Source organism: Leptomonas pyrrhocoris, assembly GCF_001293395.1.
Source record: "Leptomonas pyrrhocoris isolate H10 chromosome Unknown, whole genome shotgun sequence".
NCBI classification, from domain to species: Eukaryota; Euglenozoa; class Kinetoplastea; order Trypanosomatida; family Trypanosomatidae; genus Leptomonas; species Leptomonas pyrrhocoris.
In genome coordinates, this window is record NW_015438357.1 from 166,485 (window position 1) to 193,594 (window position 27,110).

At 55.4% G+C, this 27,110-nt stretch overlaps 9 protein-coding genes across 14 annotated transcripts; all 9 read right to left on the reverse strand.

Annotated features, from left to right (window-relative positions):
• Nucleotides 1-30: 30 nt before the first annotated feature.
• ABB37_00049 (putative mitochondrial hypothetical protein) lies at nucleotides 31-2,813 on the reverse strand (the record flags this gene model as incomplete). The annotated part of the gene is made up of 1 exon (XM_015796082.1): nucleotides 31-2,813. Exon 1 carries the CDS (start codon nucleotides 2,707-2,709, stop codon nucleotides 31-33), a length of 2,679 nt encoding a protein of 892 aa, XP_015664090.1. The 5' UTR covers nucleotides 2,710-2,813.
• Nucleotides 2,814-3,230: 417 nt separating this feature from the next.
• ABB37_00050 (putative kinesin) lies at nucleotides 3,231-6,563 on the reverse strand (the record flags this gene model as incomplete). Of its 2 annotated transcripts, none has more annotated exons than XM_015796084.1 (1): nucleotides 3,231-6,563. In XM_015796084.1, exon 1 carries the CDS (start codon nucleotides 5,967-5,969, stop codon nucleotides 3,231-3,233), a length of 2,739 nt encoding a protein of 912 aa, XP_015664092.1. In that variant the 5' UTR covers nucleotides 5,970-6,563. The 2 variants fall into 2 exon arrangements, with proteins under 2 accessions (XP_015664092.1, XP_015664091.1); XM_015796083.1 differs by having other exon boundaries at nucleotides 3,231-6,558.
• A 754-nt stretch (nucleotides 6,564-7,317) lies between these two features.
• ABB37_00051 (putative proteasome regulatory ATPase subunit 1) lies at nucleotides 7,318-8,631 on the reverse strand (the record flags this gene model as incomplete). The annotated part of the gene is made up of 1 exon (XM_015796085.1): nucleotides 7,318-8,631. One exon carries the CDS (start codon nucleotides 8,629-8,631, stop codon nucleotides 7,318-7,320), a length of 1,314 nt encoding a protein of 437 aa, XP_015664093.1.
• Nucleotides 8,632-9,829: 1,198 nt separating this feature from the next.
• ABB37_00052 (rer1 family-like protein) lies at nucleotides 9,830-10,508 on the reverse strand (the record flags this gene model as incomplete). 2 transcript variants are annotated; one of them, XM_015796087.1, is made up of 1 exon in its annotated part: nucleotides 9,830-10,508. In XM_015796087.1, exon 1 carries the CDS (start codon nucleotides 10,376-10,378, stop codon nucleotides 9,830-9,832), a length of 549 nt encoding a protein of 182 aa, XP_015664095.1. In that variant the 5' UTR covers nucleotides 10,379-10,508. The 2 variants fall into 2 exon arrangements, with proteins under 2 accessions (XP_015664095.1, XP_015664094.1); XM_015796086.1 differs by having other exon boundaries at nucleotides 9,830-10,487.
• A 375-nt stretch (nucleotides 10,509-10,883) lies between these two features.
• On the reverse strand, nucleotides 10,884-12,296 carry ABB37_00053 (hypothetical protein; the record flags this gene model as incomplete). The annotated part of the gene is made up of 1 exon (XM_015796088.1): nucleotides 10,884-12,296. The coding sequence occupies exon 1, from the start codon at nucleotides 12,216-12,218 to the stop codon at nucleotides 10,884-10,886; it is 1,335 nt and encodes a 444-aa protein (XP_015664096.1). The 5' UTR covers nucleotides 12,219-12,296.
• Nucleotides 12,297-12,673: 377 nt separating this feature from the next.
• Nucleotides 12,674-13,912, reverse strand: ABB37_00054 (hypothetical protein; the record flags this gene model as incomplete). Its single annotated transcript, XM_015796089.1, has 1 exon — nucleotides 12,674-13,912. The coding sequence occupies exon 1, from the start codon at nucleotides 13,856-13,858 to the stop codon at nucleotides 12,674-12,676; it is 1,185 nt and encodes a 394-aa protein (XP_015664097.1). The 5' UTR covers nucleotides 13,859-13,912.
• A 719-nt stretch (nucleotides 13,913-14,631) lies between these two features.
• On the reverse strand, nucleotides 14,632-15,821 carry ABB37_00055 (ubiquitin-conjugating enzyme-like protein; the record flags this gene model as incomplete). Of its 2 annotated transcripts, none has more annotated exons than XM_015796091.1 (1): nucleotides 14,632-15,821. In XM_015796091.1, the coding sequence occupies exon 1, from the start codon at nucleotides 15,442-15,444 to the stop codon at nucleotides 14,632-14,634; it is 813 nt and encodes a 270-aa protein (XP_015664099.1). In that variant the 5' UTR covers nucleotides 15,445-15,821. The 2 variants fall into 2 exon arrangements, with proteins under 2 accessions (XP_015664099.1, XP_015664098.1); XM_015796090.1 differs by having other exon boundaries at nucleotides 14,632-15,511.
• A 1,128-nt stretch (nucleotides 15,822-16,949) lies between these two features.
• ABB37_00056 (putative proteasome regulatory ATPase subunit 5) lies at nucleotides 16,950-18,704 on the reverse strand (the record flags this gene model as incomplete). 3 transcript variants are annotated; one of them, XM_015796094.1, is made up of 1 exon in its annotated part: nucleotides 16,950-18,704. In XM_015796094.1, the coding sequence occupies exon 1, from the start codon at nucleotides 18,282-18,284 to the stop codon at nucleotides 16,950-16,952; it is 1,335 nt and encodes a 444-aa protein (XP_015664102.1). In that variant the 5' UTR covers nucleotides 18,285-18,704. The 3 variants fall into 3 exon arrangements, with proteins under 3 accessions (XP_015664102.1, XP_015664101.1, XP_015664100.1); XM_015796093.1 differs by having other exon boundaries at nucleotides 16,950-18,673; XM_015796092.1 differs by having other exon boundaries at nucleotides 16,950-18,563.
• Nucleotides 18,705-20,913: 2,209 nt separating this feature from the next.
• ABB37_00057 (hypothetical protein) lies at nucleotides 20,914-26,803 on the reverse strand (the record flags this gene model as incomplete). The annotated part of the gene is made up of 1 exon (XM_015796095.1): nucleotides 20,914-26,803. The coding sequence occupies exon 1, from the start codon at nucleotides 25,009-25,011 to the stop codon at nucleotides 20,914-20,916; it is 4,098 nt and encodes a 1,365-aa protein (XP_015664103.1). The 5' UTR covers nucleotides 25,012-26,803.
• Between the last annotated feature and the right edge of the window lie 307 nt (nucleotides 26,804-27,110).

Consider the following 27,110-nt stretch of genomic DNA (forward strand, 5'->3'; position numbering starts at 1 on the left):
GCGACTTCGCAATGCGCATGGCTGAGCCCGTTAGACAGCGCTCTTGCCGTTCCATTTGACCACGTTCTCCTTGTGCGCCAGTGAGCTGTTCCGGCGCGGGTTCCAGCCTCGGTACGGATTGCGTAGATCTCGCATCACCTTCGGCCGCATCGTGAGAGGGTGCGGGGTGCGCTTGTGATTTGCAAAGACCTTCTCGCCGCCGCGCCCAAAGAAGTCCCAGCCGCTGGCATGGTCGTGCAGTCCTTTCGGGATTGGGCGCGGGTCTCTGTCAGCGTCGGCGTGGCTGCCAGTGAAGGCGGCGTGACGCGTGTCCTGCAGACGCAGATAATCGCGCCGCATCGCGTCCTCAGCGAGCGAGGTGAGAGTGGCGCTGGACCGACCGCTGCGGTGCGCGGCGCGGCGCTTTGTTGCGTGGGCAGCCCCACTTGCGTGAAACCGCGCCCCGCCAGTTTGTGTCGAGTGCGCGGGTTCTGTGAAGAGCTGCCAGCGCCGATCCAGCAACGACGTCGCGGTCATTGCCGCCGCCGCCGCCGTCTTCGAGGCGCTTGCAGACTGGGTAGAAGCAAGACACGGTACGAACGGGCTCTCACCAACTCTCGAAGAAGCGAGAGCGTTGCCGCCTGACATGGCCACCACCGGACCTTCCAACACTGCCAATGGGAGACAAGCAGCACAGGCGCCCTTTCGTTGCGGCGACAACGAGGAGGAGACGTCAGCTTCAGCGCTCGCAGCAAAGCGTCGCACCACCTCCGGCGGAAATAAATGCGGCATGCAGCGCACCATATCAAGCCGTCGCTCCTCACTGCGGCACAGCGCGTAGGCGGCGTAGCCCAGTGAAGCCAACAGAGACTTCAGCTCCTGCGCAGAGGCGGAGAGCTGCAGCGCGGCTTTGCGCTCGCGTGCGCGCACCATCATCGGCGTCCGCGCGAGCAACTCGAAAAGACGTGCGTGTTGACCCACCTGCAACAGCGCCGGCCCCACAGCGGCCATGACCACATCGGTCAGCTGCATGTCATCTCGGTAGGTGAGCAGGTCGTCGAGGAGGCGCACGACAGTGACGGGACGTGCCGCCGCGGGCAGCGCGAGTACCTGACCGCCCCGCTCTTTTGTCGTCGTGCTGGTACACAGGCGAAGTGGATCCGCCGCCTTGGGCAGACATGCAAAGACGAGATTCAGCGTCACCGCATCGAGAGGGAGCTCAGCGTCGTACGGAAACAACAAGGCGGCAGATGTGTCCCTGTAAAGAGTCTCCTCCGCCTCCTCCGCGGCTGCCACAGCAGCAATACCGTCCGCCCAACTCACCAAGTCTTTGGGAGCGGCGGTGAGGTAAGTGGAGGACGCGCGGTGGAGAAATGCAACGCTGAAGAAGTCAAGAACGGCTTCCCAGCGTCCGTAGAAGGCGTAGAGGTTGAGCAGCTCATGCACATCTTGAATGGGTGGTGTTGCTCTTTTAGGTGGAAGACTTCTGGAGACATCGTTGCGGATGCTTGCCTCGCTGCTCGCCGACGCAGTGGGAAGAAGACCGTAGAGGTGCTCCCAACACGACACCGCATCCGTCAAGTAACGCGACGCAGCTTCGCCCGGTACAGCTGCTGAAGTGCCTGCCGTGCTCGATTCTCGGCAAAGAGACTGAAAGAGACGGCGCACTGCCACGGGACTTAGCAGAGACAGCACAGGGAGAGTCGAGTTCGCGGAATATGGCGCTCTTGTCGCCTTTGTGAGTTGCTGTTGTTGCGGCTCACTCTGGCTCTTCTGCGGCTTCGTCGATGCGGACGATGTCTTCTTCGCATCGGTGGTTGTGCTCTCTGCATCGTGAAACAACGAGTTGATGGTGGGCCTGTGTCGACTCTCGGTGGCCATTTCATCCTTCGCACAATCCACTTCGCTAGCGCCGTGCTGCACATCCGCAGGAGCGGCAGCAAACCCCTTCGTCTTCCTCAGGTCTCCCTGGCGCGCCGCCGCCTCAGCCAGCCAACGCCGCGCCGCGGTGTCGTCGAAGGCACTGCGCCTGCGTTGCACCGGCGGCGATGGTGGTTGCTGAGAGTTCCCTCGCCCCTCCGTTGCAACGGAGGGCTGGAGCAGCTCCTCGTAGAGCGCCGTTGCCGCCTCTAACTCTCCATGGCGGCACAGAACAGGAAGCAGCAACTCCGCCATGTGCTGCAGCGTGAGCAGCGAAAAGCGAAAGCGCCGTCGTGCCTGGTGGAAGGTGTCGAGGGCCACCTGCGGCTGCTGCAGCGTGCAGTAAGCCCACACCAGTGTCACCCAGAGGGACGCGTTGGAGGGGATCTCGCCGGCGTAGGCTTTATCGCGCAGGGAATCAATGGCAGGTAAAACGTCCGCAGCGACGGGTGCTGTGAGAGCAGAGGAATCAGCAGCAGTAGCAGCAGCTGGGTTGGAAAGATTCGTAGTGGGTGAAGCTGACGTGCTGGCTGTCAGCTCGGCATAAGCGCCGTGGTGCTCCACCATGTCACGCACGACAGCTTGGTAGTGCTCAGGGGTGCGACCCCGCCGCGCGTAACGTGCGTTCAGCACCTCCAGCGACCGCATCCAGTTGTGGCTGTCCAGCGGGAGGACGAGACGTCGGTTAATCGCCTTGCGACTTACGGCGACGCGCATCGCCGCACGGCTGCGGTAGTGCGGGGCCACCGACGACCGCCAAAACTGCGTCGCGTAGGAGCCGTGACGCCCCGCGATCTGGTTCTGTAGCATATTCGTGCGTCAGCCACCTCCTTTTTTCTTTGTTATGCGTGTAGAACAGAAATCAATGCGTATTGATTATACGAAAAAGTGTATCGAAGAGCGCGATGAAGAACTAAACAGAAATGAAGAAGAGAAGAGAAAGGAGAAGGGGAAAGCAGGACACATTACTTTTTCAGACAAGCGATGCGTTCCGTTTACACCGCTTTCGTTTGGGCCACCGTATCTGCTGGTGTCAACAAAAACGAATACGTCGCTGCCACACGGCAAGGAGTCTCTCAGAGAGCCTAGAAACGCTGTCCATTCCAAAAAAAAGTGTTCGTCAATCCTTCGTTTACTCTTCCGTTGTTTTACATTTCGCAGTCCATCACCTTATTTGCTGCTTTGCAACATCGCAAATACAGAAGAACATACACGTTGAGTGGGTCAGGCTTCATCGTTCGCCTCTTTTCGGTTGTCGATCTTCTCGTTGCTCACGGATGCGAACACCCGTTCTGCCCAGAAGGCTGTTGTGGACTTCAAAAAGCACTGCCCTAGTTGTGATAGAGCGGCTTGTGCGGCGGCTGCGTAAAGCGCGCGCGGTCCAGCGCCGACTCGAAGGAGCGTTGCGTAAGCCCGGCCTTCTCGACCTTCTTTTGCGTCTTGGATGACCGCATCGCGATATCGAAGAGCTGTTCGTTGTCGTGAAAGCAATGCCGCATCTCCTCGACAAGAGCCACATTGACAGCGTGTAATCGCAGCACGAGTCCCTGAATGCGCTTCAGCTTTGCGTCAATGATGACGTCCCGCTGTGCGTCCTTGGCGATCAGCTGCTCCTCCAGCCCCCGGATGCGGCCCTGTAGCTGCCACACGTTCTCATTCGATACGTCGCCGCCGCTGCCGCCTGAAGACGCTGACGCCGTGTTGTGGGGATTGGTGCGAGCGGAGAGAACTGCGAAACTCGTTAGAGCGCGGACCGCCTCAGCGACCTGAGCGTCCCGCACCGCGGCAGAGGGGTCCTTGATGGTCAACGGCTTCCCCTGCGTCACCTGCGCGGCGGCGCTCAGCAGACGCCACAGAAAGGAGTTGCGCAGCTGCGTCTCGTCCTTCGCCTCGTCGACGTCGTCCTCGAGGCTGTTGTTCTTCTCGGTAAGACGGTGCAGGCGCTGCATCAGTTCCGCCTTGTCGCGGTCCGCCTTCTCCTTCAGCTGGCTGTACGAGTACAGCAGGTTCTGGTGCTCTACGTGCAGCTTCGTCAGCTCGGCCAGGTAGTCGTCGCCACGGTGCTTTTCTAGCAGCCTCGCCTGACTCTGCTGCAGCTGCGCGCGCAGGAGGCCGATTTCGTGCTGCAGCGAGTTGTGCTCCTCCTCCACCGCGGTGATCAACTCATCGGCTTCGTTCGTGCGACGTGTCAGCGCCTTGATCTGCTCAGCCTGGGACTTGTTCTCACCCTCCAGTTCGCGGCACAGCCCGTCTAGCTCGTCAAGGGAGGCCTGGGCGGCCTGCACGGCCGTCTCGCGCTCCTTCAACATGTCTTGCGTGTACTGCAGCGAGCGGCGCAGGCTGGCCAATTCCGCCACCGCCGCTGCCGACTCGCTCGCCGAGGAAGGCATACTTCCTTTCTGTCCACCATCGGCCATCGCCTTCTCCAACTGCACCCGCAGCGTGCCCGCCTCCTCGCGAAGGGCGTCGTTCTGGGCGTTGAGCTGCGCGATGATCATCTGCTGCTGTTGCTGCTGATTCATTAGGTGGGCGGCGCTGGGCTGTGCGAAGAGGCCGATGCCGCCGCCACTGTCCGCAACGGCTGCGCTGGCGAGCTGCTCCTCATACCGCCGTATCCTCAGCTGCTTACTCCACAGGTAGAGCGTCTGTGCCACCAACAGCTTCTTCGTATTGCGCAGCGCCGCTTCCAACTCACGCACGCGCGTCTGCGCATTCGCCACCTCGTTCACGTGGGCCTTATTTTTCACTCGCTTCGCACGCGAGGCGAATTGCAAGGTGCTGCGGGACTCATTTGCGCTTTCAACAGCGGGGGTAATGCAGCACAGCACGGCGGTGAAGGAGTTGCCGCCGAGGGATGTCTTGAGCAGGTGGGTGAGGCGGGAGTCGCGATACGGAATAAACGCCGTCCCACCGTTGTTGTTGCTGTTGCTGCTTGCACCGGCACGACCCGGCGGCATCGCTCCAGATGCGGTGTGCTGCTGCTGACCGGTCGACTCACTCGCCAGCCGGTTAATTACCGTCGTCAGCGTCGTCAGAGATTTGTTGATGTGGCCGCCCTCAATCATGCGCAGTCCTGTGGCACCTGTCTTGGCTACACGCTCCGACCCTGCCAGGTCAACCATGTTCAGTGTGGAGATGAATTTCTTTTTGTTCTTCGCCGACTCCCTCTTCTTCGCTGCATCGGCAGAGAGGCCATGCTTGCCCTCTCCTTGCGCAGCTTGGCTGAGGGACGCGCGGCTGCCGCCGCCGTCTTCATCGTCGCCGTCCGTCTGCGTCGTCGTTTCGTCATCCTCCTCCTCCTCCTCCTCTGCGTTGTCTGCATCCGACACGGCGTCCTCTAAGTAATAGGAGCGCTCCACGAGAAGGCGAATCACACAGTGCGAGCGACTCGAGTGTTCGTTCATCATCGTCGCGGCAGACACGCGTGACGCGGCACGGGTGTAGATGACATTGGCGCACTCCTCCTCGGAGGCCACCTGCACGCGGCGGGCGTTGTGCACGTAGACGCCGTGTTCGTTCTCGCGGATGCTCAGCGGCAGTGGCGGCGGTGAAGCGACCAACGGAGAGGCCGCCGCCATGTTGGGGCTACCCGACGCACGCACACCGCCGCCGTCGCCTTGCAGCAAGTCGCGCAGCTGCTCATTATAGATCTCTAGCACCGACACAAACACCTCCGCGTGCATGTACGGCTTGCGCTGCTGCTCCATCGCCAGAGCTTTGAAAAGATCGTGGACAGCCAGTCGAATTAAACCAGGTGAGCGGGCGCTGGTGTCGCCAAACATGGTGAACGACTTGCCGCTGCCGGTCTGGCCGTAGGCGAAGATGGTCCCATTGTAGCCCTGCGCCACCCGTGCGACAATGGTGTCTCGCACATTATTCTTGTAGATCTCTGCGGTGGAGGAGCCGGTGTCGTAGACGCGGTCGAATGTGAAGGCGTTGTCGGGCTGGGCGAGCTCGGTGAGGGAGGTGGCGTCGATCTGCCACGCCGGCCTCGACTCGTGCAGCTCCGCACGGAGAGGTCGAACGCGGATCGCCACCTCAATCGAGCTGGCGGTCGGCGACGAGGTCATGCCCTGCTATCAGAAACTACAAACGTTACACGTGGTGTTAGACGGAACACAAATGCCAATTATAATAGTGAGCACAGTCACTCACACATCCAAACAAATCAATACAACAGTGGGGGAGTAATGACGAAACCGGCCACACACACAAACACACACACACACACAAGAATTCCTCTCGTCAGGCACTGAAAGCGCTGCTGGGTTAAAAGAGAGAGAGAGAATAGAGGCGGCTCCTGGCGAAGCACAATTTCGTTTGTGCGGTGTGCAGGTCCACTTCTCCCTGGCAGCAGACGTCGATGAGAAGAAGTGTTCCAACCCACAACTCAAAGAAACGAGGTTTTTAAGAAAGTGAGACAGTGAAGATGTGTATAATACTGTTGTGGGGCTGTGGAGGAGAGAGTAGTGGGGAGTAGGAGCAGGTCCGAGGCTGGCTTCGTGGAAATGAAACCAGCGCTGCTGGCAACTCTGTTACGTGCCGCAGTCTACAACGATGTTTCTACGTTGCTCTTACTCAAACAGAGAAAAAAAAAGGAGGTTGCGCTAGATCAGAAAAAGCCGTCCTGTTGCACACATGTGACTCTCGTCGTGCCACTTCACTTGTGGCGTTTTCATATATGTATCCCATATCGGAGCAATGATTGACAAGAAGGAAAATATGGAATAGATCCGAGGAGAAAAGCGGTGGAGAATTCAAAGCCGTTTGAGATGAGTCAAATAGAAAACACCGCAGAAACGCACCCAAGCTGCATCGTGGACGTAAGCTTACGTTGTCCCTACCGGGGTTGAGCGAAAGACTATCCATTTATTGTGCGGGTGCGTCACCTTCTACACCGCGCAATTACTCTCCGAGAAACATGTGGCACGCTCTAAGTTATGAAGAAAAAAAAAACCGGCCACATACATCTGCAAATGTTGACATTGTCTTTCAACTCGCTTCAAGCTACACAACTGCTATGATGAGAACAAGTTGCACGTGGAGCATGTGCGAACCCCTCCGTCGAGTTTTCTGGAGGTTGTTGTTGTTTTGGCTAGCGCTGCAATACTTCCTTGATAGGACGAATACAAAGAAAGAATGAATAGGGAGAAGAAAAAAAAACCGGCGCACGACACGTCGGACAGAAAGTGTTCACCTCGCACGGAAGCACAACAGAGGGCGTTAGACAAATCGCCTCCACTGCGCATTCCCTTCATTCGGGCATGAGAGCGAGTGAGAGAGCGGCACACTCGCGTGCGGTCCAGCGCAGCACAAATAAGTAAATAAACATCAGCAACACCAACAGAAATCAAGCAAGATGATGACCGCAAGCACAATTGCAAGGACAGCAAAGTCTGAACCACAAAACGCCTGACTCTAGTTGTACACCATGTACTTGGCCGTGGCACTGAATTTGTGCTGACCCTTCACCACCTTGTTCACCGAGTCCAAAAAGTCCTTCTCGTTGATCGTCTTGCGGCGGGCGCGGATGGCAAACATGCCGGCCTCCGTGCACACCGACCGCAGATCTGCACCCGTCGTGTTCGGACACAAACGGGCAATCAACTCAAACCGCACGTCCTTCTCGCAAGAAAGCGAGCGGGAGTGAATGCGCAGAATGTTCGTACGGCCCTCCAAGTCCGGCAGGCCAATCTCCAACTTGCGGTCCATACGGCCCGGGCGCGTCAGGGCTGGGTCTAGGGTGTCGGGTCGGTTCGTCGCCATGATCACCTTCACGTTGCCGCGGGAGTCAAAGCCGTCCATCTGGTTCACCATCTCCAGCATCGTGCGCTGAATCTCGTCGTCGCCGTCGCCGCTACCGCGACTGCCACCGACGGCGTCGACCTCGTCAAAGAAGATAATGCATGCCTTCTTTGTGCGGGCCAGCTGGAAGATCTCACGGATCATGCGGGCTCCCTCGCCGATGTAGCGCTGCACCAGCTCCGAGCCGATGACTCGAATGAAGGTGGCATCCGTGCGGTTCGCCACCGCCTTGGCCAGCAGCGTCTTGCCAGTACCGGGCGGTCCGTACAGCAGCACCCCCTTCGGTGGGTCGATGCCCAACTGGGTGTACTTCTCCGGGTGTGTAATCGGCAGTTCTACCACCTCCCGAATGCGCTCAATCTGCTCCTTCACACCGCCCACATCGGCGTAGGTCACGTCGGGTTTGTCCTCCACCTGCATCATCGAGACGGAGCGGTCAATGCGGGGCGGCAGCGGGATCTCGATCTGGATCTTGCTGTAGCCCATGATGATGCCAACCCGCATCGATTCCTCGATGTCTTCAGGCGCCACACGCTCACCGATCGTGACGACGTACTTGGCGTGGTCACGGATGCTGACCACGTAGCGGGCGTTGTCCTGGCCCTTGTTCAGGATGCGTTCACAGCGGCCGACGTGGAGGGGGTTCTCCCGCTCCAGGACCTTCTGATCGCTGTTGAGGTCCCATTGCACCGCCGGCGCAAGGCCCATCCCGCTCTCCTTCATCCCGGCCATCTTGTTCAGCTCCTCCACCTTCGCCTTGACAAACTCCTCCAGATCTTTGATGCTCCCGTGGTAGGGGCCGGAGCCGTAGAGGTTCAGCAGCGCAATGTCATCCTTGTCGAGCGGGATGATATCCTTATCGTCCTTGTCGTCATCCTTTATGCGGACGGTGTTCGTTGTCTGGCACGCGCCCTTCTCGTTGGACATCGCTACCGCTCTTTTTTTCTTGTTCTCTTTCTTTCTTCTTCTTTTTTCCTCGTCACGTGGAAAACGGCGTACGGTTTCGGAGCTCCTCTTCCTACTTTGAAGGCACCCGCACAGGAACCCCCTGGTGAAGAGAACGACGCGCACAAAGTGTTGAAAGCCACGACAGTAGCGGAACGCAACAGCAATTTGCAGCTGCACCCAAGGAAAGACAATGGCTTCGGTAGAGCTATACCAAAATAGAAAAAATATATAAAGACTACGCTGAAGAACGGACGTCAAACGACACGAAAAACAATTGATATGTGTGTATATGAGAGCGTCGTAAGCGATACAGCGACAAGCTTCTTCGAATTCTTCTGATTATGCGGTACCGTAAAAATAGTGAAAGGAGCGAATCAGGAGTGATGCACCGAGCAAGAAGAGGGAGGGGAAGATGGCAACAGAGTTGTGCGACCAACGACTTTACAGTCCATTTTCATTTATCTTCGTCCTTACTTTTTTTTTAAACAACGAGGGTTTGCTAGCGTCATCCATTATGTATTTGTGCGAAAGCGTCGCTGAGGCATTCTGTGGATGAATGCTTGTCACAGACGCTATGCACGGAAGAAGGAACGATGGTGCAACGAGCATTGAAGCCTAAAACGAGAGGCGCCTTATCGCGGTCGACTTTCGCGAATTCATCCACGCAAAACATCCTTTTTCTTCCTTTTAATACACACATAAAGAGATGTATTGATTATTACGCATATTGGTGGCACGCTTTCCGCATCATGCACCTATTGACAACTGTACAAGGCCACATTTATTCTTATTGCTTTTCAATAACACACACACCACCACAGATAACTTCGTCAAGCTAAATTAAAACGAGTGAAACAAAACCACAAAATGAAGTAACAGCGAGCGGCACTCATGCCTGTTGCCGCTCCGTGCCGCATTATATTTGTCCCTTAGCCGTTTCCTCTCCTCGGTTTCATGTCTTGACGAGTCTAGTACAACCATCTTTAGCCATTTTGCATCGACTAGCACCACGCGCACTTGATGCGCAGGCAAGTGTAGAAAACAAAAAGAGCCTTTCAACGATAACAAACCAAACAGAACGTCTTTCTATGCACACCTCTTTTGTCTTCCACGTCATCCACAAACCTTTCGCACGAACGAAAACGCTCTCCTCCACCCTCCTTCTCCTTGTGCAGGTTTACGAGGTGCTCTTGGGCACAAACTTCGGCTTCCCTGCGTTCCACGGCACGTAGCCGTGCTTCACCATGTGCTTCACACGGCCGCCCATCTGCGTGGCAAACAGAATTAGAAAGTACAGCACCAAAATGGGCCAGAATACGGGGATATCGAGGAAGCTGAACATCGTCAAGAACAAACACACCGCCAGCACGGTGAACATCTTCTTCCACACCACGAACTCCTGCACCTTGGGCATAAACGGCCGGTACTCCTCCCCCTCCGACTGCGTCGTCGGCAGCGCGGTGCCGTCTTCCTCCTCCGGCTCCGACAGGGGCGTGATGAGCAGCAGCAGCAGGTAGAGCAGGTGAATACACAGACCGTAGGTAATCACGTAAAAGCCGCCGAAGGTCACCACGCGGGCAACGTACAAAATTGCTAAAAAGGCAAAGAAGCTCCAGCGCATCGCGCGGTGCGGCACGGAGGCGTCGAGGTAGCGCTGGTAGGTCACGCGCGCCTTCCGCATAAACGAGTTCCCGGCGTTGGGGCCAAGAAGATCCTGCGCCGCCATCGCCAGGAAACAACAACGAGATGAAAAAGAAGGAGAGAGAAAATAATAATAATAATAATCAATGGTGCAGTTGTGTGTGATGAACAGAGTAGAAATTACTCTTCGTGACTGTATGGAAGCCGAGGGCGGCTGCAGAAGATGGAGAGGAAGGAAGTGTTATTTTTTTTTTGGGAGAATGCTGCAACAAGTAAAGAGACGATGACAACGTGGTCGTGAACGAAGGATTCAGTGAACGTACAGTTCTGTGGTGCTGGCAGCACGCATGAACTGTCAACGTAGAAAAAAGTTCTTGTCGTTTTCTTCTCTGTTCTTTGGGTCTTTCTTAACAGTGCTACATAATGTGAGAACCTTTGCAATTCTATTGCTCGAAGAAACAAAAACAAAACAAACAAAATAAAACGGCGATCAACGCAGGAGAGTGTCATGCACAGCGGCGGCAAAAAGGTGTTAGGTGCCACCGCCTTGAAGATAAAGGAAATAATTCGCAGCACCCATCTCCCAGTTCTTATTGCATCGGCGTTACGCGGTCCACCAAGCTCGCCTGCTTCGCGTATTTGTGATCTCCTTTGCTCCTGCCGCTCGCGTCGAGCTCCTCCACCCAGCCCGCACGCGCATCCGGGTGTGCATCACAGAAAGGCAGGTACGGCTTTATATCCAACACCGGCGTACCGTGCAGCAGGTCGTGATCGGCGATGTGGATGTCGAGACCGTGTACGGCGACGAGGCGGACGCACGAGAGGCCAATGAAGTTCGGCCGGTGCGGGCTGCGAGTGGCGAAAACGCCTCGCCACTCCTCGTCCCGTGGTGGGATGATGAGCGTCTTGAACCCCGCCGCGCGAGCGAAGCCCTGACGACGACGGAACGGCGAGAGCGGCTCCTCCACGTCCACGCCTGCGGCTTCAGCAGCAGCGGCAGCTTCTACTTTTCCCTCCCCAGAGGCTTCATCGGCATTGGAGGGCGGTGAACTTGTGTTGTCCGGCTTTTCCGCTTCACCTTCGCCGCGCTTCGCGTCTCTCAGCCGGCGCACCGACGCCTGTCCTTCACCAGACGCCATCGGCGCGGCAAACGAGAACTGAAAAAGCACCCAAATAAATTCAAAACCCTGCAGGTCGCGTGCCGCGTTCTCCAGACCGCTGCGCAGTCGAATTAAACCGGTCTGCGGCTCAAAGGTGCCCGTGTTGGGCTGTCGTGGTGCGGCGATCTGCGCACGCATCAGGCTGTGCACAATGCCCACCGCGCACACCTCGTAGGGCAGCAGCTTCTCCGGGCTGAGCGGGATGCGGGCGAGACGGTTTGTTTGCATGACGGCACGCGTAAAGGCGGCCTCGTACGCGTCCACGCTATGCGAAGCGCGCTGCAGCCGCTCCTCAATGCAGGTCTCCAGCTCCTCGGGTGTGCGCAGTTTGTCGAAGAAGTACACCACCAATCCACTCGCCGTGACCACGTCGGCCTGCGGCTCTGCGCACGCCGTAGCGGCAGCACCCGCAACAGTCGATGACACATCCAGGTTGGCCCCTCTGTCTTCGTTCCTCTGCATTTTTCGACGTCGTGCTTCTTCCTTTTTTACGGCCTGGTCATGTTTGCGCTGCTCCTCCTTCTGGTTCGCCTCGAGCACGGCGGCAGACGGCGGTTGAACTAACTTTGCGCGGACTCGATTTGCCTCCGCGTCGCACTCGATGACTTCGGCCGGCCAGTACGGCAGCTTTGCCGGCCGCACCCAGACCAGATCTCCAACTTTGAAGTAGTTCGACCGCACACGGAAGCGCTTTTTTGTGGTGGCGGAAGAAACGGTGGTCGGGGCAGCGCGGCCGGCGCCCTCCCTGGTCGGTGTCTCGCTCATGTGCTGACGACTCTGTTGGTATTGACTTCGCACGGTGCCTATAAAGTGAGAAGACGCGTCACCCACAACAGCGGCCACTGGTGGAGATTCAGAAATACAGCAACAAAAACGGATGTTTCAAAAATACATGTATTAAGAGCAGAAGATGTGCAAGGAATCACAGAATGTACGGACATGCAAAAAGTCTGCACCACATGGCGCATTTGATTCACGAACGAAGAGACAAGGAAGGCCGTTCACAAGAAAGAGCGCTTACGGGGTTTTGCAGTAAATGGCCTCACAATAAATCCCGACACTTCTCTTTGCTTTCACAGTTAGATGAGAAATGCAGACAGTGGCCGCAGTAAAGCCTCAGCATCCAACGCTTTGTAGGGCACTTCGTTTCCGTCCCTTTTCGTTGATGGTGTTCATAATTATTATTACCTCTTATTAACTGTGCGTGGGCAGCGCCATCATCACGGCAGTCCACAACCCGCCGGCCGTTGCGTAGAGATGCGTAGTGATGAAGCCATCGTTTCAGTCAACGGCCCGCACCAGCACGTTGGGCACGAGACTTCCTGCGCGTTGTGGCGGGACAACGCGTGGCACCGCTTCTCGCACTCCTCTCTCCACGCCTGCCGCTCTTGCGCGGTCTTGAAGGTGCGTGCGAAATGCACCTCGTGAAAGACTTTTACCTCCTTGAAGAGGTGAAACTTAAGCCGCTCCGTGAAGAGAGCGATGCTGCCTGTGTTAGAGTCCAGTATCTTGGCCACGAAACGAGTGGCACCGCAGACCGCTACGGCGTATTGCATGATCATCCGCACCGCCGCCTCGGCAAGTCCGCGGCGACGAAACGCGACGTCCGCCACCATCACCTCCACCTCGAAGGAGTGCGATGGAGGGAGGGCGGAGGCCGCGGTCACCGCCGCGGTGGGTACATTCTTCTGCTTGTCGTTCGTCGTGTTCGACCAGTCAAACGTGCTTCCGGTTGCCTCCTCCCCCTCCGCCTCGTCGTCCTCTGCTAGCAGGAACAGGTTACAATCACCGACCATCACGTATGACTGTGCACAAACGCGCGTGCGTTGCGCAGCGTCCAGCTTCTCGTTGTCAAACGACGACGTTGCGGTGGTGTCGGAGGACGGGAATAGACTTCGTCCGCCGCACGGAGCAAACCGCTTCAACAGCGGCGAAGCCCGTGATCCCTGCAAGGCGGCGTCGACGTCTTCACTGGTAACGGCGCAGGTGTAGTCTGACGGGTGCACTATGGTGCCTGGGTAACTCCACGGAAAGAGAGTGGAAGAAGAAAATGTGGGAGCGTTGTCTGCTGTGGATTTGTCCGTAGCACCTCCGTCGTAGCGCGACTTCGCCTCGACAAACGCATCTGATATGGGCGTTACAGCCCCTTTCAGAGAGACAACTTCGCCCTCCTCCTGCCGCTCCGCCTCCTCTATTGGCGCGAGTAAAATAAACGTAAGTTTGTCCGTTGACTGCAGCCAGGAGTGCTGATTCTCGTACTCTTCTTCCAATGACAGCGGCTCGCTCTCCGTTGCGGCCAACAAGGCGGGATCGCCCATCCATTCGTGATAGCGAGGGACAAAGGGCTTCAAGTATGGCACCAAGACGAGATCTGGGCTGGACAGAAAGACGTGTTCGTTGATCATCGCTGTCTCTAAGTGAAGGAGCACATACACCAATGAAGGACCTATCAACGTGTCTAATGGAAGAGTAAAGGAGAGGAAGAAAGACGACAAGCGAATGCAAAGGTGTCAACAGAAAGATTCATTTGTATTTCATGCAAAAGTTACTTGCATTGCCGCAATTAGCCCTCGCGGGAAGAAACATTTTTGTTGGCCTATTTTTTTTGACTGTTCTGCCGTAGCAATGATACGCATAGGGTCACCGTGTTGTTCTTGTTCATCTTTTTGTGATGCGATTTCCATTCTTTTTTTTTTTGAAACGTTGAATAGAGCACGAGTTCATCACGCGCGGCACAGCAAAGAGGGCCTCATTGCACAACGTGGGAAGACGATCACCGTCAAATGCAAGAGGGAGAGGGAACACCATCCGAAACAGGATTTATTGAAGCAACGGGTGTGCTCGCGTATGTAGTACACAGTTCTTTTTCCCCTTCTTGTCTTCCTGTTTTTTGGAGGCGTTGTTCAGAATTATTGTTCTTTTTTTCATTACCCCCGCCTCACAAATATGTATGTATGTATGTATATATATATAATAATCAAAGCAGGAGTCGCCGATTCACCATCTTAATGAGAAAGCAAAACAACAAAAAGAGAGAAATGTAGGCTGTGAGCAACAATCCACGCGAGAGAGACCGTCGTCGCATCCGCAACGAAAAGAATGGGACACTTCAGGTCACCAAAAATATGCAAATAAATGAAGTTCCCGTTTTCCGCCTGTCAGCTCATCCGCGACCACGCTACTCCCCACTCGCCACCTCGTCTTCGTCCTCGTCGTCGTCAATGCCCGAAAAGCTCTGATTGAGGCTTTCTTCGACTAAAGTGCGGATTTTTTCATCGTAGGCGCTGCGGTTCTCCGTCAGCAAACGAGCCGCAGCGCCGTTGGCGGCTGAGTTCGGATTGGGGTCGCACAGCAGCGACTGGATGGAGATGAGAAGGGCCTCGACGTTCAGCGACGCCTGCCAGCTGCTCTTCATCGTGTCCATGCAGATCTTGCCGTCCACGTAGACGTTCGGGTGGAACACATCCTTGGTGAGAAAGCGCACCATCGGAGGCGAGAAGGGGTAGTCTTCGCCAAACAGCATATCCAGCTTGAAGAGTCCGCCCTCCCATGGCGTGTCGCACGGACCGGATATGACGGCGTGCCAGTGAAAAAAGTTGTTCTCCACCGGCGTGGCCATAATGCCAGAGGAGGTGCCCTCCGCCAAGTTCTTCTGCAGCAGTCGGTAGTCCTGCATGAGACGGCGCTGGGCGGACTGACGATCTTTCAGCTTTTGGCCACCACCCATGCGCGCGGCACCCTCGCAGTTGCGGCTCTGCCGGGCAGCGGGATCCTCCTCGTTCGGTCGCTGCTCCTCCGCCGTTGCAGCTGCGGCGCGGGTGTCTGCTGCGGTCGCCGCGACGGGATTGTCGTGATGAAGCGGGAGGGCAACGTTGGGGGGTCTTTCCGCGTCCTCTGGGTGCGGAGGCGGCTGCGGAACCGCGGCTGGGTCGGTAGGCGGCCCGGCAGTATCGGCCGTTGCGTTCTGCTGAGACGGACGAAGCGAGGACATGGAATGGGATCTAATGAAAGCGTTTTTTTGCTGCTGTTCTTGTTTTTTGGTTTGTTGGTGATGATGCTTTAAAAGTCCCGTATGAAATAGCAGTGCGTCTCGAAAAGAGGTTAATAAGCAGAGGCCACGACGGAGACAAAAATAAAGTGGAGTGAAGCAGTTGAGTGCCTCGTCCTCTTTCTTCAGTAGAGCGATAGAATACAACAGTGATGCGTCAGCCAGCACGTGGCCGAGAGAGACTTTTAGTGCTTTTACCTTTTACTTCTATTACTTAGGTTACGATGGTATAAAATGGAGGATGTTAGCAAAAAAAAACTTGCACTACCGGGGGAAAGACGAAGAGATTCTCGAAACGAAGTACTACGTACGAGGGAAGCTAACAAGTCGCAAGAGGCGGGAAGGAAAAATGTGGTAAGGAGAGGAGCAGCGAAGGAGGAGGTCAAAGGTATCGATGGCAGTGCAGTACGGCGGCGCAGCGGTGTTGCAAGGGTGGCAACCAGAACGTTTTCTTCCTCTTTTTTAGGGTTTCAAACGAGGCTGCCGGCGGATGCACCTTAAAAAAAAAAAAACCAGCGTGCAGGGGCACAGGAGGGAGCGCACAGTTCTGGAAAGAAAGTGCGAACCGTACGAGGCGTTTCGCGCCAACTTGCGGCACCCGCACAGCACCCAGCACAGTTGAAGACCCATTGCATTGCTCTGTGTCCGAAAGCTTTTTTTCTTCTTCTAAAGGTGTATCAGAATCCTGCGTGCTACATCACAACTAGGCAGAGCGATGTACCCTTCTCGTTTGTTTGTGTGGCTTTTCCTTTTTCAACTACAGTGAACAGACGAAGGAAGAGCACTTCGGTGGCACAGAATAATAATAGGTAAAGAGTGGCAGGACAGACAAGAGCACAGCCTAGCAATGAAGAGACACCAAGGAAGCAAGGCTTTCCAAAAGACAAGGGAAAACAGTTGAAGGAATGTGTATTACCCAGGTAAACGGAGAGGAAGGAAAAAGTACACAGCAGCCCCAGCACATCTAAGCTTCACAAATACCCTGTAGATTGTTCCGTGTATCATACTCCCTCTCATGCTTGCTAAGGTGACACCTTTTCCATTGCGTAACAAGAAATATATATATATGACTTGCTCCTACAGAATACACGGAGCCCAACGCATCAGATGCAACATCAACGTTCATCATGAGTCACAACCGCCACAACAACAGCGAAGAAACGAAAGATAACTACGAGGAGATGTCGCTTCACACGGAGAGTGCACCGATAATACAAAGCCCAAGTCCCGCCAACGACACCAAATGCGGTTGATGCGTTGCGTGCGTGAGGGTGAAAAAAAAAAAGGACAAACGCCACTGTGGTTCACAAAAAAAGAGAAACCTGGTCATGTTTCTTTCCTTCTTTCCTCAGCGTCATCCTCCTCGCGTTGCCTCTCACTCTGCACCTCCCCATGGATCGTTCCGTCTTTCCCATTCCCTTCCATGCCGCGCACACGACTACAAAAACTTACGCGTAGTAGTTGAGGTTCGTCTTCTTGCGTGCCTGCACCGCCGCCACGCCCTCCACAAAGTCTTCGTGGGCCACGTAGGTGCGGTCGTGGCGCAGCGCCAGCATGCCCGCCTCCACGCACACCGCCTTGAGCTGCGCGCCGTTCATGTCATCCGTGCACCGCGCCAGCTCCTTGAAGTTCACGTCCTTGTCCAGATTCATGCGACGGGAGTGAATTTCTAGAATACTCGCCCGCGACTCCTCGTCTGGCATCGGGAACTCCACCTTGCGATCGAGCCTACCGCTACGCAGCAGGGCCGGGTCGAGCACGTCGATGCGGTTGGTTGCTGCGATCACTTTTACGTCGTCGCTGCTGCCGAAGCCGTCCAGCTGGGAGAGCAGCTCCAGCATTGTACGCTGCACCTCGCGGCTGCCGTGCTTGCCCTCGTCGGAGCGCTTCGAGCCGACGGCGTCCAGCTCGTCGATGAAGATGATGGAGGGGGCCTTCTTCTTCGCCATCGCGAAGGCGTCCCGCACGATGCGTGCGCCATCGCCGATGAACATCTGTACCAGCTGCGGCCCGGCCAGACGCAGAAAGCACGCATCCGTCGCCGCCGCACACGCACGGGCCAGCATCGTCTTACCCGTACCCGGCTCCCCATACAGCAGCACACCCTTCGGGGGTTGAATGCCGATCTTTTCAAACTGCTCCTTGTGCGTGATCGGCATCACGACGGCTTCAATAAGCTCGTTAATTTGCTTGTCCAGACCACCCACATCCGTGTACTTCTCCTTCGGCTTCTCGTCGATCTCCATCGCCTTCACCCGGCTATCGTAGTCCGGGGGCAGAGTATCCAGCACGAGGAAGGTGTCCTTGTTCACACCGACCAGGTCCTCGGGGGACAGCTTATCGGCGTCCACGAGACCGACAACGGGGAGGAACACTGTGTGGCGGTTCGTCGTCTTGATCACCGCACTCCGCTGCTTCCGCTCCGGCTTCTTGCGGCCCACCGCCAGCTCTTCTGCTTCGTCGTCATCGTCGCTCAGGTCGAGCACTTCGGCGATGCTCGCTACGAGGTACGGCAGACGGTTGTTCTCCTTCACGCGCTTCTTGCCGAGCTCCACCTCGCGCTTCAGCTGAATCAGCTCGTGCTTAGAGCGATTCTCGACGCTACGCAGCGTCTGCGCCTCTTGGTGCAGGTTGCGGTTGCGGGTGCGGAGTTGGTCGTTTGTGAGGGTGTCGAGCTCGTTCAGCTCCGCCTCGCTGATGTTCTGCATCTTCTTCTTGTCACCCGCCTCCTCCTGCGCCTGGGCGTAGGCGCGCGCATCCGCGACTTCCTTGGCGGATGGCATTCTGCTGTCGTTGTTTCGTTTCTTCACGACGACTTCGGGAAGCGGCTCGTGGAGAGAGAAGAAGAAGAAGAGAAGGAAAGAAAAGGTATCGCACCACGTCGACAAGTACCACGGAAACGGAAAGCCCTGCAGAGACTGTCGTGTACTCCTCCTTCTTCAACAGAAGAAACAAAAAAAGAAACGGTGCCTGGCGTCAGTCCAGGTGGGTCTTCGCTATTTAGATGGGCGCCTCTTGCTTCGAAGTTGCCCGAAGTCTGAAGAGAGCGAGAAGGCAAAACCTGTTGTATAGACGTGTCGCACCGTGAAAATGTGTGAGTGTGTGTGTGTGTTTCAGTGAGCAGAAAACCAAGTCCAGGAATGAATGAATGAATGGTAGGAAACGAGAATGCTGGTAACAACGGCGCGGTGGAGGAGAAACCCTCGAGGGTGCAAAAAAACGACAGAGAAAGTGATAAAGGAAATGAAAAGAGTGCCAAAGTTTGCATTCTGTTTAAATTATTAATCCCGTTGCTGCTTTGGTAGAAGCGAACACGGAACGAGGTGTTCACTGCCTGTTTTCGCCAAAAGCAGCCACACACAGGTACGTTATAAAGCAGCCTGTGACGGCAGCTAGACAGTCTAACACACAACGCACTTGAGACGTCTGTGATCGTTTGCGCATACGCGACAGCCGCACGCCGCCCACACACGTGCGACGCAACGGAAGAAAAAACCCGGTCAACAAGAAATGCGTGTTAGATACGTTTCCTTTTTTCTTTGGCCGTGATGGCTTCTTACCCATCGTTGCGGTAGACAAGCATAAAAGGTACTATACGTTGGTACAACACAGAAGTATACGTAGTTGCATGGTAGCTTACGAACAAACAAACAAAGAAAAAGGGTCGGATACAAAAACAAAACAAAAAGAACGCCGTCGACGAATCCAAAGAGATGGAGTGCGAGAGAGAAAGAGAAAGAGAGAGATAGAAAACAAGAATTGCATAAACAACGGAGAGAGGGAGAAAAAGCGATGGAAGGTGAAAACCCCCAGCGGGTGGTGACAGCAAAGAGCGACAAGGCAGTCGATTCATCTACAGCAGTTTTGTGTGTGTGTGTGTGTCGAGGGTCGCCCCTCCGCCACCATCACAGCGCGTTTCACCTGTATTGGGCAAATTCAGCGGTAGGATATATACCCAGCAAAACAAAACGACAAGGCGAGAGACAAGGGAGGAGTATAGAAAGATGCGAGTTGGTTTCCAATAACGTCAAGCCAACAAACGTGGAGCACACGCACACACTTGCCCACCGAGCTTGATCAACCGCCATCATATAATACAAAACTAGTAAAAAAAAACCTTATATACATCCCTTCTCTAGAAAGGCAGTCAAACACCTCAGATCCTCTCTTAAAAACAAACAATCAAAGATGCAATGTAGGAACCGTCACATCGGAGTAACTAAGATTCGGCAAAGAAGATAACATAGCTCAAAGCAAAATAGAACCAAAAGACAAACGTAAAGAAAAGAATGGAGAACATAGTTTAAGGAAAAAAGGGAAGAAGTCCAAATTATTTGCGCGGGAACAATTAGAAATACTCCAAAAAAAAAGGAATAATGCTAAGAGCAAAAAAGCATGGGGAACAATCGAAAAGAAAAACCCGAGAGAAAGGGAAAGGAGGCAGAGAAACAAGAATGCACTAGACGCGCAGCTTCACAGAAAGCAAGGCAGAAGGCCAGATGGGGAAAAACAGAACACGCTATTTTAAGTACTACACACAAAAAAAAAAAAAACATGGAAGAGTAAAAGCCAAGCCGAACGCGAGGCATTCTACACAAAAAAAACGGATTGGCGTTTGCTGCAACAACACGGTGAAATCCACCGTTTTTTTTTTTGCTAATTCGACGTTTTCACAGTTATTATGTCTCGGAATCAATTGTTTAAGGATGAGCTGAGGATTCGAACAGGGAAACAAAAAGTGAATAATGAAGCGCATAAACGAGAAGAGGGAGAATTAAGGAAAAAGGAATTCCATTCCTCGTCGGCATCAGAAGCAATGCAACAGCGATGAAACAGTAGTGGTAGCCCGTGATGCGGGTTCCTCCGACGAGGAAAAGGTGAAGTGAAGAAGAAAAAATCAGCAACTCTACGCATCGTAACGGCAACAACAATTTTAGAAAGCGAATGGATATGACGCACACACCGTTCTAGATTAACACGTACAAACGAAAAAATAGAAGCGGCAGTGTATTTGAGACGGGAAAAAAAAACTTCCGTCTCATCCCATAAAGAACTACAAGTAAAAAATAATACTAATGAAAGCCGCAGAAAACTGTACAGTGGCATCCCAATCAGCCTTTTAACGCCAGAAAACACTTTCAAAGTCACTCGCTCTTCAACATCACAAGACAAGAGAGAGGGTACTCCAGCAAAGGCGTCATCGGAAAGAGGAAGCCTCTCGTGCATCACGCATAAGAAACAACACACACACACACACACACAAGAGTTGAGCCCAATAAATCAGAGAGCAAAGCAGACAGCATATACGCGTTTAGGGGTACACATTAAAGAAGACTGAATCCCCCCTTTTTACCCGGGCACCGCCGTCTACGAGCCCGAATGCTCAGAAAAGGAGACTGCTCGCGTTGTGAACTACTGGGTGTTGTTCTGCTTTTGCGCTTGCTTCGACGACGCAGACACCGCGGTGTGCGCACGGTGCTCGGACGAGTGCAGCACGGCAAACGCCGGCTGCTGTTCCACGCGACGCGACGACGGCGGCACCACCGGCGGCACCCCGCTCTTCGCATGGCTCGGCCCCTGCGGGACTTTCGGAGAGCCTTTTCCCCTGCCCTGCCCCATCGCCAGCGGTTTCGACGACGCATGCGACCGAGGCAGCTTGCTCGACGGTTCCTCTCCGCGCTCCACCTTCTTCTTACTCGGATTCGCGTCCTTCCGTGACGAGGTTGTGTGCAGCACCTCGCGGGAACTGTGGCGACGCTGCGGCGGTGGCTGGGAGTATTGCTGATGGTAGTAGTAAGAGGCGGAGTTGTCCACCGACGCCGACGATAACCGCCGCTGCCGGCGATGCGTCGATTTACCCGCATTGCTCTCCGCAGTGGGAGTGGCGGGACCAGTGGGGCCCGGTGCCTCCGACGTGTGTGTCGAGGAGTCGTTGCTGCGGGTGACACCAGTGCTGTGCGGCTGCCGCGGCGGCGCGTCGCTCGACGCCATCACGCTGACGAGGGGCAGGTAACTGCAGCCATCCGCGACGTAGTCCATTCCGTAGCAGCGGCTCGAAAGGGCGTTGTCAGAGTCCACAGCAAAGCCGTAGTCGTCTACACTGCGCAGGGCGTCCACGCTGATGCCGGAGGACGCCTCCGATGGTAGTCGCGGCGAGCGGGTGACAACGGCGATGGCGACCACCTGTGCTGGCGTCCCGCCTGGCAGCCGACTCGCCCGCTCCTTTCTGTCGCCGCCCTCACCCCACCTGTTCTGCCGCGTCTGCTGAATTCCCGGCGACGGCGCGAAGGAGCTGTTGCGTACGGCACTCGACCGCACCATCACGCCATAGTTGGTGTTGTGGTGTTGATGGTTGCTGCTCTCCATAACGGCCGGCATTGGGGACATCGCATCCTCGCTGTGCCCACTTGGGTGTTGCGGCAGCGCACTGGTGCTGCGGAAGCTGTTCAGCAAAAAATATTCGCTGTTGCGGCAACCGGAGAAGGACGGGGATCGCGGCAGGTGGAAGGTGAGGGGCGGCGAACTTCCCCGCTGACCTGTCATGGGACTGAAAGCGGCCGATTGGAAGTAGAAGGCGTCGCTCGCTGTCCACTGCGGGCCAGCGCTGTCGTCTGTCCCCCACTGCCCCGCCGGGCCGCTGGGCTTCACGACTGGCGCGCACGACAGCGCGTGGGGCATCCCCTGCGATGACAAAGTGTCGCTGACCGCCGAGGACGACTGTGCCCGTCCGTTTTCAACCGAGAAGGGACATTGATGCTGCTGCTGCACGGAGCTGGTTGCATAGGGCGGGAAAGACACCGCCGCCACTGCCGCCGTGACGCTCTTCTCCGACAGCGACACGACCGTGACGGAGCCGGTCGACCTACCTGGTATCGTAATCAACGCGGGCTGCAGGGAGATGGGCATGACGTAGCGCCGGTTGCCGCTGGCGGAGGAGAACGGATTCACTCGCGTTGAGGCAGCCGCCGTCTCGAGTGGATCTTCCACGGACACAGTCGAGGTGCGGCGCGTCCCAGTTGGGGAAATGACCCAGTTGAGCAGCCCGTACTCGTCCCTTTCGTAACTGCCCAGCCCGGCCGCGGTTGCGGTACTCAGCTCAAAATTTGGCTGCGCCACCGTCTCGTACATGTTGTCTTCCGCGTCTCGTGCGGCGGCGGTGACCTTGACGTTCCTGGTCGCGTTTGCATCCATCGAGAAGGCGCTACTTTCCGCGTTGGCGTCGCCACTTGTGAGACCCCGTCGGAAGTTGAGAGACCCATTGCTTGGCGACGCCTTTGAGCTGTTGTCGCCACTGCTGTTGCTCTTCACCGTCGCGTAGCTAGCCATCGCAGAGGCCGCGGCGTAGGTGGGTGGAAAGCGCGAGAGTGGCTGCACCTGCTGGTTGTTCTGCGGTTGCTGCTGTCGCGATACAATGCGATGGCGGAAGTTGAGACGATCAGGATTGGAGCTGGAAGCGGAGGGGGTCGTCATCCCTGTCGATGGGCCCCGGGTGCCGCGAACAGCGCCCCAACCCTCTCTGCCGCTGTCTCCGCCAGAGGTAAAGGCGATCACGTCATCCTCGCTCGCGTTGTGGGCGGTGCTGGCGCCCTGCCACGTCATGCTGGCGAACGTGTTGTTGACCCGGTTCGTATCCGTCTCCACGGTTCGTTGCGTGTGCAGGCGGGAGTTGAGAGACTGGAAGAAGCGGGACTGCTGCATTTGCTCGTAGCGCTCCTCCTCGCTTTCGTCTCCGCTGAGGTCGGCGTGGCTGTCGGACGGCGGGTCGGTCTTTAGGGCCGTCGGCACTGGCACCACGCTCTTGCTCTCCCGAAGTGAGTCGTAGTCGTTGTTGGAGGAGGTGGACTGGTTGCCCTCGAAGAAGTTACCCTGTGAAGGGGACACCGCCGGGGCAGGACTGTGCCGGTGCGGGGCGCCTCCTTCTCGGTCAGGGCTCCGCACCTTCTGGAATGCCTCCATAAGCGGCGAGTGCATCGGTGAGGAAGACAGCAGGTGTAGTGGTGAGTTGGCACCCTTGGCGTCAAACGGCGCGTCGATGACCGGGCGGCCCAGAGGAGAGAGCTTTGGCCTCGATGCTGGGCGATTGGCTTCCTCCGCCAACATCAAGAAGGTGCCGTGGTGACTGATCAAGGCGGTGTGCGCGCGTGTCGTGTCGTCGCTGCTTTGCGGGGACGCCACACCGTTTTGGAATTGCTGCGGGTGGGCGCCACCTCCATAGGTGTACGTCGCGGGGCCGGTAGATCGTTCCAGTCGGACACTTTGCGGCCCAACGAACACCGTGGAGGTGCCGCGGCTAAGGCGGTTGTGTAAGAACTCGTCATCCTCCTCTGCCTCCTCTGCCACGGTGTCCGCCGCAAGTGGCGCGTGAAAGACGGACGGGACGGTAGAGTTGTCGGAGCGATTATTGTTATGGTTGTTGCCGATGCCCGCAAGTAAGCCGTCGGCGCCGTCGTGATGTGGAACACTACGGATGGTTGGCAACATCAGCAGCGACGGCTTCCGTTGCTTCTGCATCGTCACGTTGCTATTGCTCGGCTGCCCCGTTTGGGGAGCGTGCAGCAGTGCGGCCACGTCCTTCCCGCGGCCTCCTTGGAGGTCGTGCGTGTCATCGCCGCCGTCAGCGGAGTGTTGCGCCCCGCTGCTGCTGTTCAGATTCACCTCCTCCTCGCCTTTGCCGTCGTCGGTTTTTCTATCGTGTTGATGCGAGACGAAGAGACTCCCACGTCCAAATTGCGCCTGACTGGCCAGCGTCGGTGCAGCGAAGGAGCCCAACGCGGCGAGGTAGGGGGAATGATGCTGATCGCCGCAGCAGCCGTAGCCGTCGTCGCCAAGACCGAACTCGTCGCGGTCCTCCTCTCCGTCGTTGTCCTGCTCCTCGTCATCTATCTGCAGCGACTCTGCAGCGGCGTCTCCTAGGTGGTCCCGCCTGCCTGCCACCTCCCCACGGCGCTGCTCAGCGCGGTCCCTCCTGTTGTTGTTGCCCCTTGACCCCGGCAGACCATCGCCACCCCGCGGAGCTGCGTTGTAAACCCTACTGCTCGTGCCAACCCGACCACATCGGCCACCACCGGCACCACCACCATTACCGCCGTGGCGCGCGAGATAGCCGCAAGGGTCGTTCGGCACGACCAGCTTCACCGGTGCGCGCGCTTGGCGCTGCTGCTGCTGCCGTTGCTGCTCCAACGACGGAGGCGAAGACTGCACAGGGGCTGGACTAGGGTAGCGCACACCATTTACTGGTTGTGGCAGTTGTGGTGGGGGCATCACGATCCGCGACGAAGGACCAGCACTGTAGCGCATATTGCCGTTCTGTTGCGTCGCGCCTAGGTTCATCATCATCGGTGGTGTGGCGGCAGCAAAAGGAGCCGCCATAGGGTTCGTTTCCTGCGGAGCGACGTTGGAAGTTTTGCTCTCCGCTTCCTCGTCACTCCATTCGGGGGAGTCTAACATGGGCACATCAGGCAGTACAAGGTCGGCGCCCCTTCTGGGCCGCCGTAACTGCACCGGATACATTACGATGATGCTGTGCGGACTTCGACGACTTAGCAAAAGCACCTCGTTTGTTTCCCGATTGCCGACTCGCTCTTCTTTCTTCGCGACTGCTGTTGTAGATGCTGATGCAGTACTTTCTCAACACGAATGATTTAAAAAAAAAAAACACAAAGGACAGTGCTCGAAGCCGGTGTTGCTGGACGATGCGCAGGACCCAACGCGAATGTGCGAAAAGAAAAAGAGAAGACACGAAAATAGAATGAAAGCAGGCGGAACAAACGACAGAGAGCAACAGCACCTATTACGTGACTATGAGGAAACTCTACACGGCGAAAAATAATAATAAATACTAAATAATAACAATGATATCCTCGACAGAACCGTTTGAAAGGATCAGAAGGACGAAGGGGCACACAAGTATAGCATGACCCTTCCCCTTTGGTGCCTTTGCAGACGACTGTTGTTTTCACAGTACCGCTCAACTCTCGCTCCGTCCTTCGCTCGGCTTTTTTGTGGTCACAAGGCCGAACAGGTAAAGGCGAAAGAGAGAAAGAAAAGGGATAAGAATGAAAAGAGAAGCACAGAGCTGAAGAAAATAACAAAGGCAAAAAAAAAAGATAAAGTTTAATAACCAAGAAGGAAGAACACAAACGAGACCGTACGTCGCAGAGTTACAAGAGAAAGGAGAAGCTGCCAAAAACAGAAAAGCTGCTAACAACAATAAGATGCGAAACGGTTAGCACGAAATAGCACACACACGGAAAAAGGGATGAACAGCTGACGAAGCAAGGATGAAGCTCACGAGAGCGGCGACAACAACTCTACAGTTACAGCGAAAGATGGAAATGGAGAGAAACAAAAAAGGTTTCTCTATGAAGAACAAGAAAACAGAGCAGCAGTCAAAAGGAATGAACTGTGTGGAATACAGAAGTCTCCTACACACGTGACAACTCTGCAATGTAAGAAAGAAGAAAAGGGTTTCGCTTAGTTGGCTCCTCTTGTCGCCGGCTTCCGTTTTTATAGTGTTTTTTTCCGAAGCTGTAAACGGCAGCTCAACAATCTGCAATTTGCACAGTGCGATTTGAGAGGCAAAGAGTAGCTTTAGTACATATATCTACGTACTCACACATACATACATACATGTATACGGTTTTCGCCTTCTGACTGCCTTCTCCACCGCAACCGGAGGAGAAAACCAAAAAGACCCCCAAAACAAATTATATATGCCTTTTCGGTCACCGTGAGGGTAGCGACAGGTACGTCCTTCAAAAAAAAAAACCCAACAGTAATACGATACAAGAGGCAAAGAAAAGACAGGGAGAAATGGGAAAAAAATACACGCGGAGAAACGAGAAGGCTAGATGAAACGATGTGATTATATATACAGTAGAAATGTAATTCTAACAAAAAAATAGGAGGGGAAAGGGGGGGGGGTGGGGAGGAGGCCGCTATAAATGCAGGATTTAAAATAATGTGTTGTAGAGAGACGGAAGAGGGAGAAAACCGACCAACACAAAAGCAACACGCACCTACTTACAAATGGAAAAGAAAAGATATCACACACACAAGCACCGCCTTTCCAGACAAGGAGTTGAGAAGAGGCAGAGGAGAAGAGAGAAAAAGCGCGGAGCGAGAACGCACAGAGCAGATCCGCGACTTTTCTGAAGAGAGGAAACGCGGAATAGAAGACTTGTGTGTGTGTGTGTGTGTGCTTCTATCCCCACACAAGCTGAAAAGCACTTGCGTATGCCTGCCGCAAAGAAAAGGCTATCTGCCCAGTGTGAATGCGAAGTTGGGTACTGCAGCCATACACTACAGCGTTGTAGTGACATTGTCGTGGGAAGGAAAAGCAAAAAATCGGAACGACGAGAATGGGGAAGGAAAGAAAAAGTCAACAGAGAAATATGTAGTTAGCAGGTAACACAAGAACACTTTATTCATTCTTATGTTGGCTTGTTTCGCAGTGTCGAGTTCTGCTTGTGCGTGTGCGTGTGTTGTGCGAACGCGGGTAGAGTAATAAATAGGCCATTGTCATTCCTCTTCGCTGTTTGGCCGAGTTAGCCTCCCCATTTTGAACCAGTCTTCATTCAGCAAAGCACCACATTTCGCTTTCCACTGCA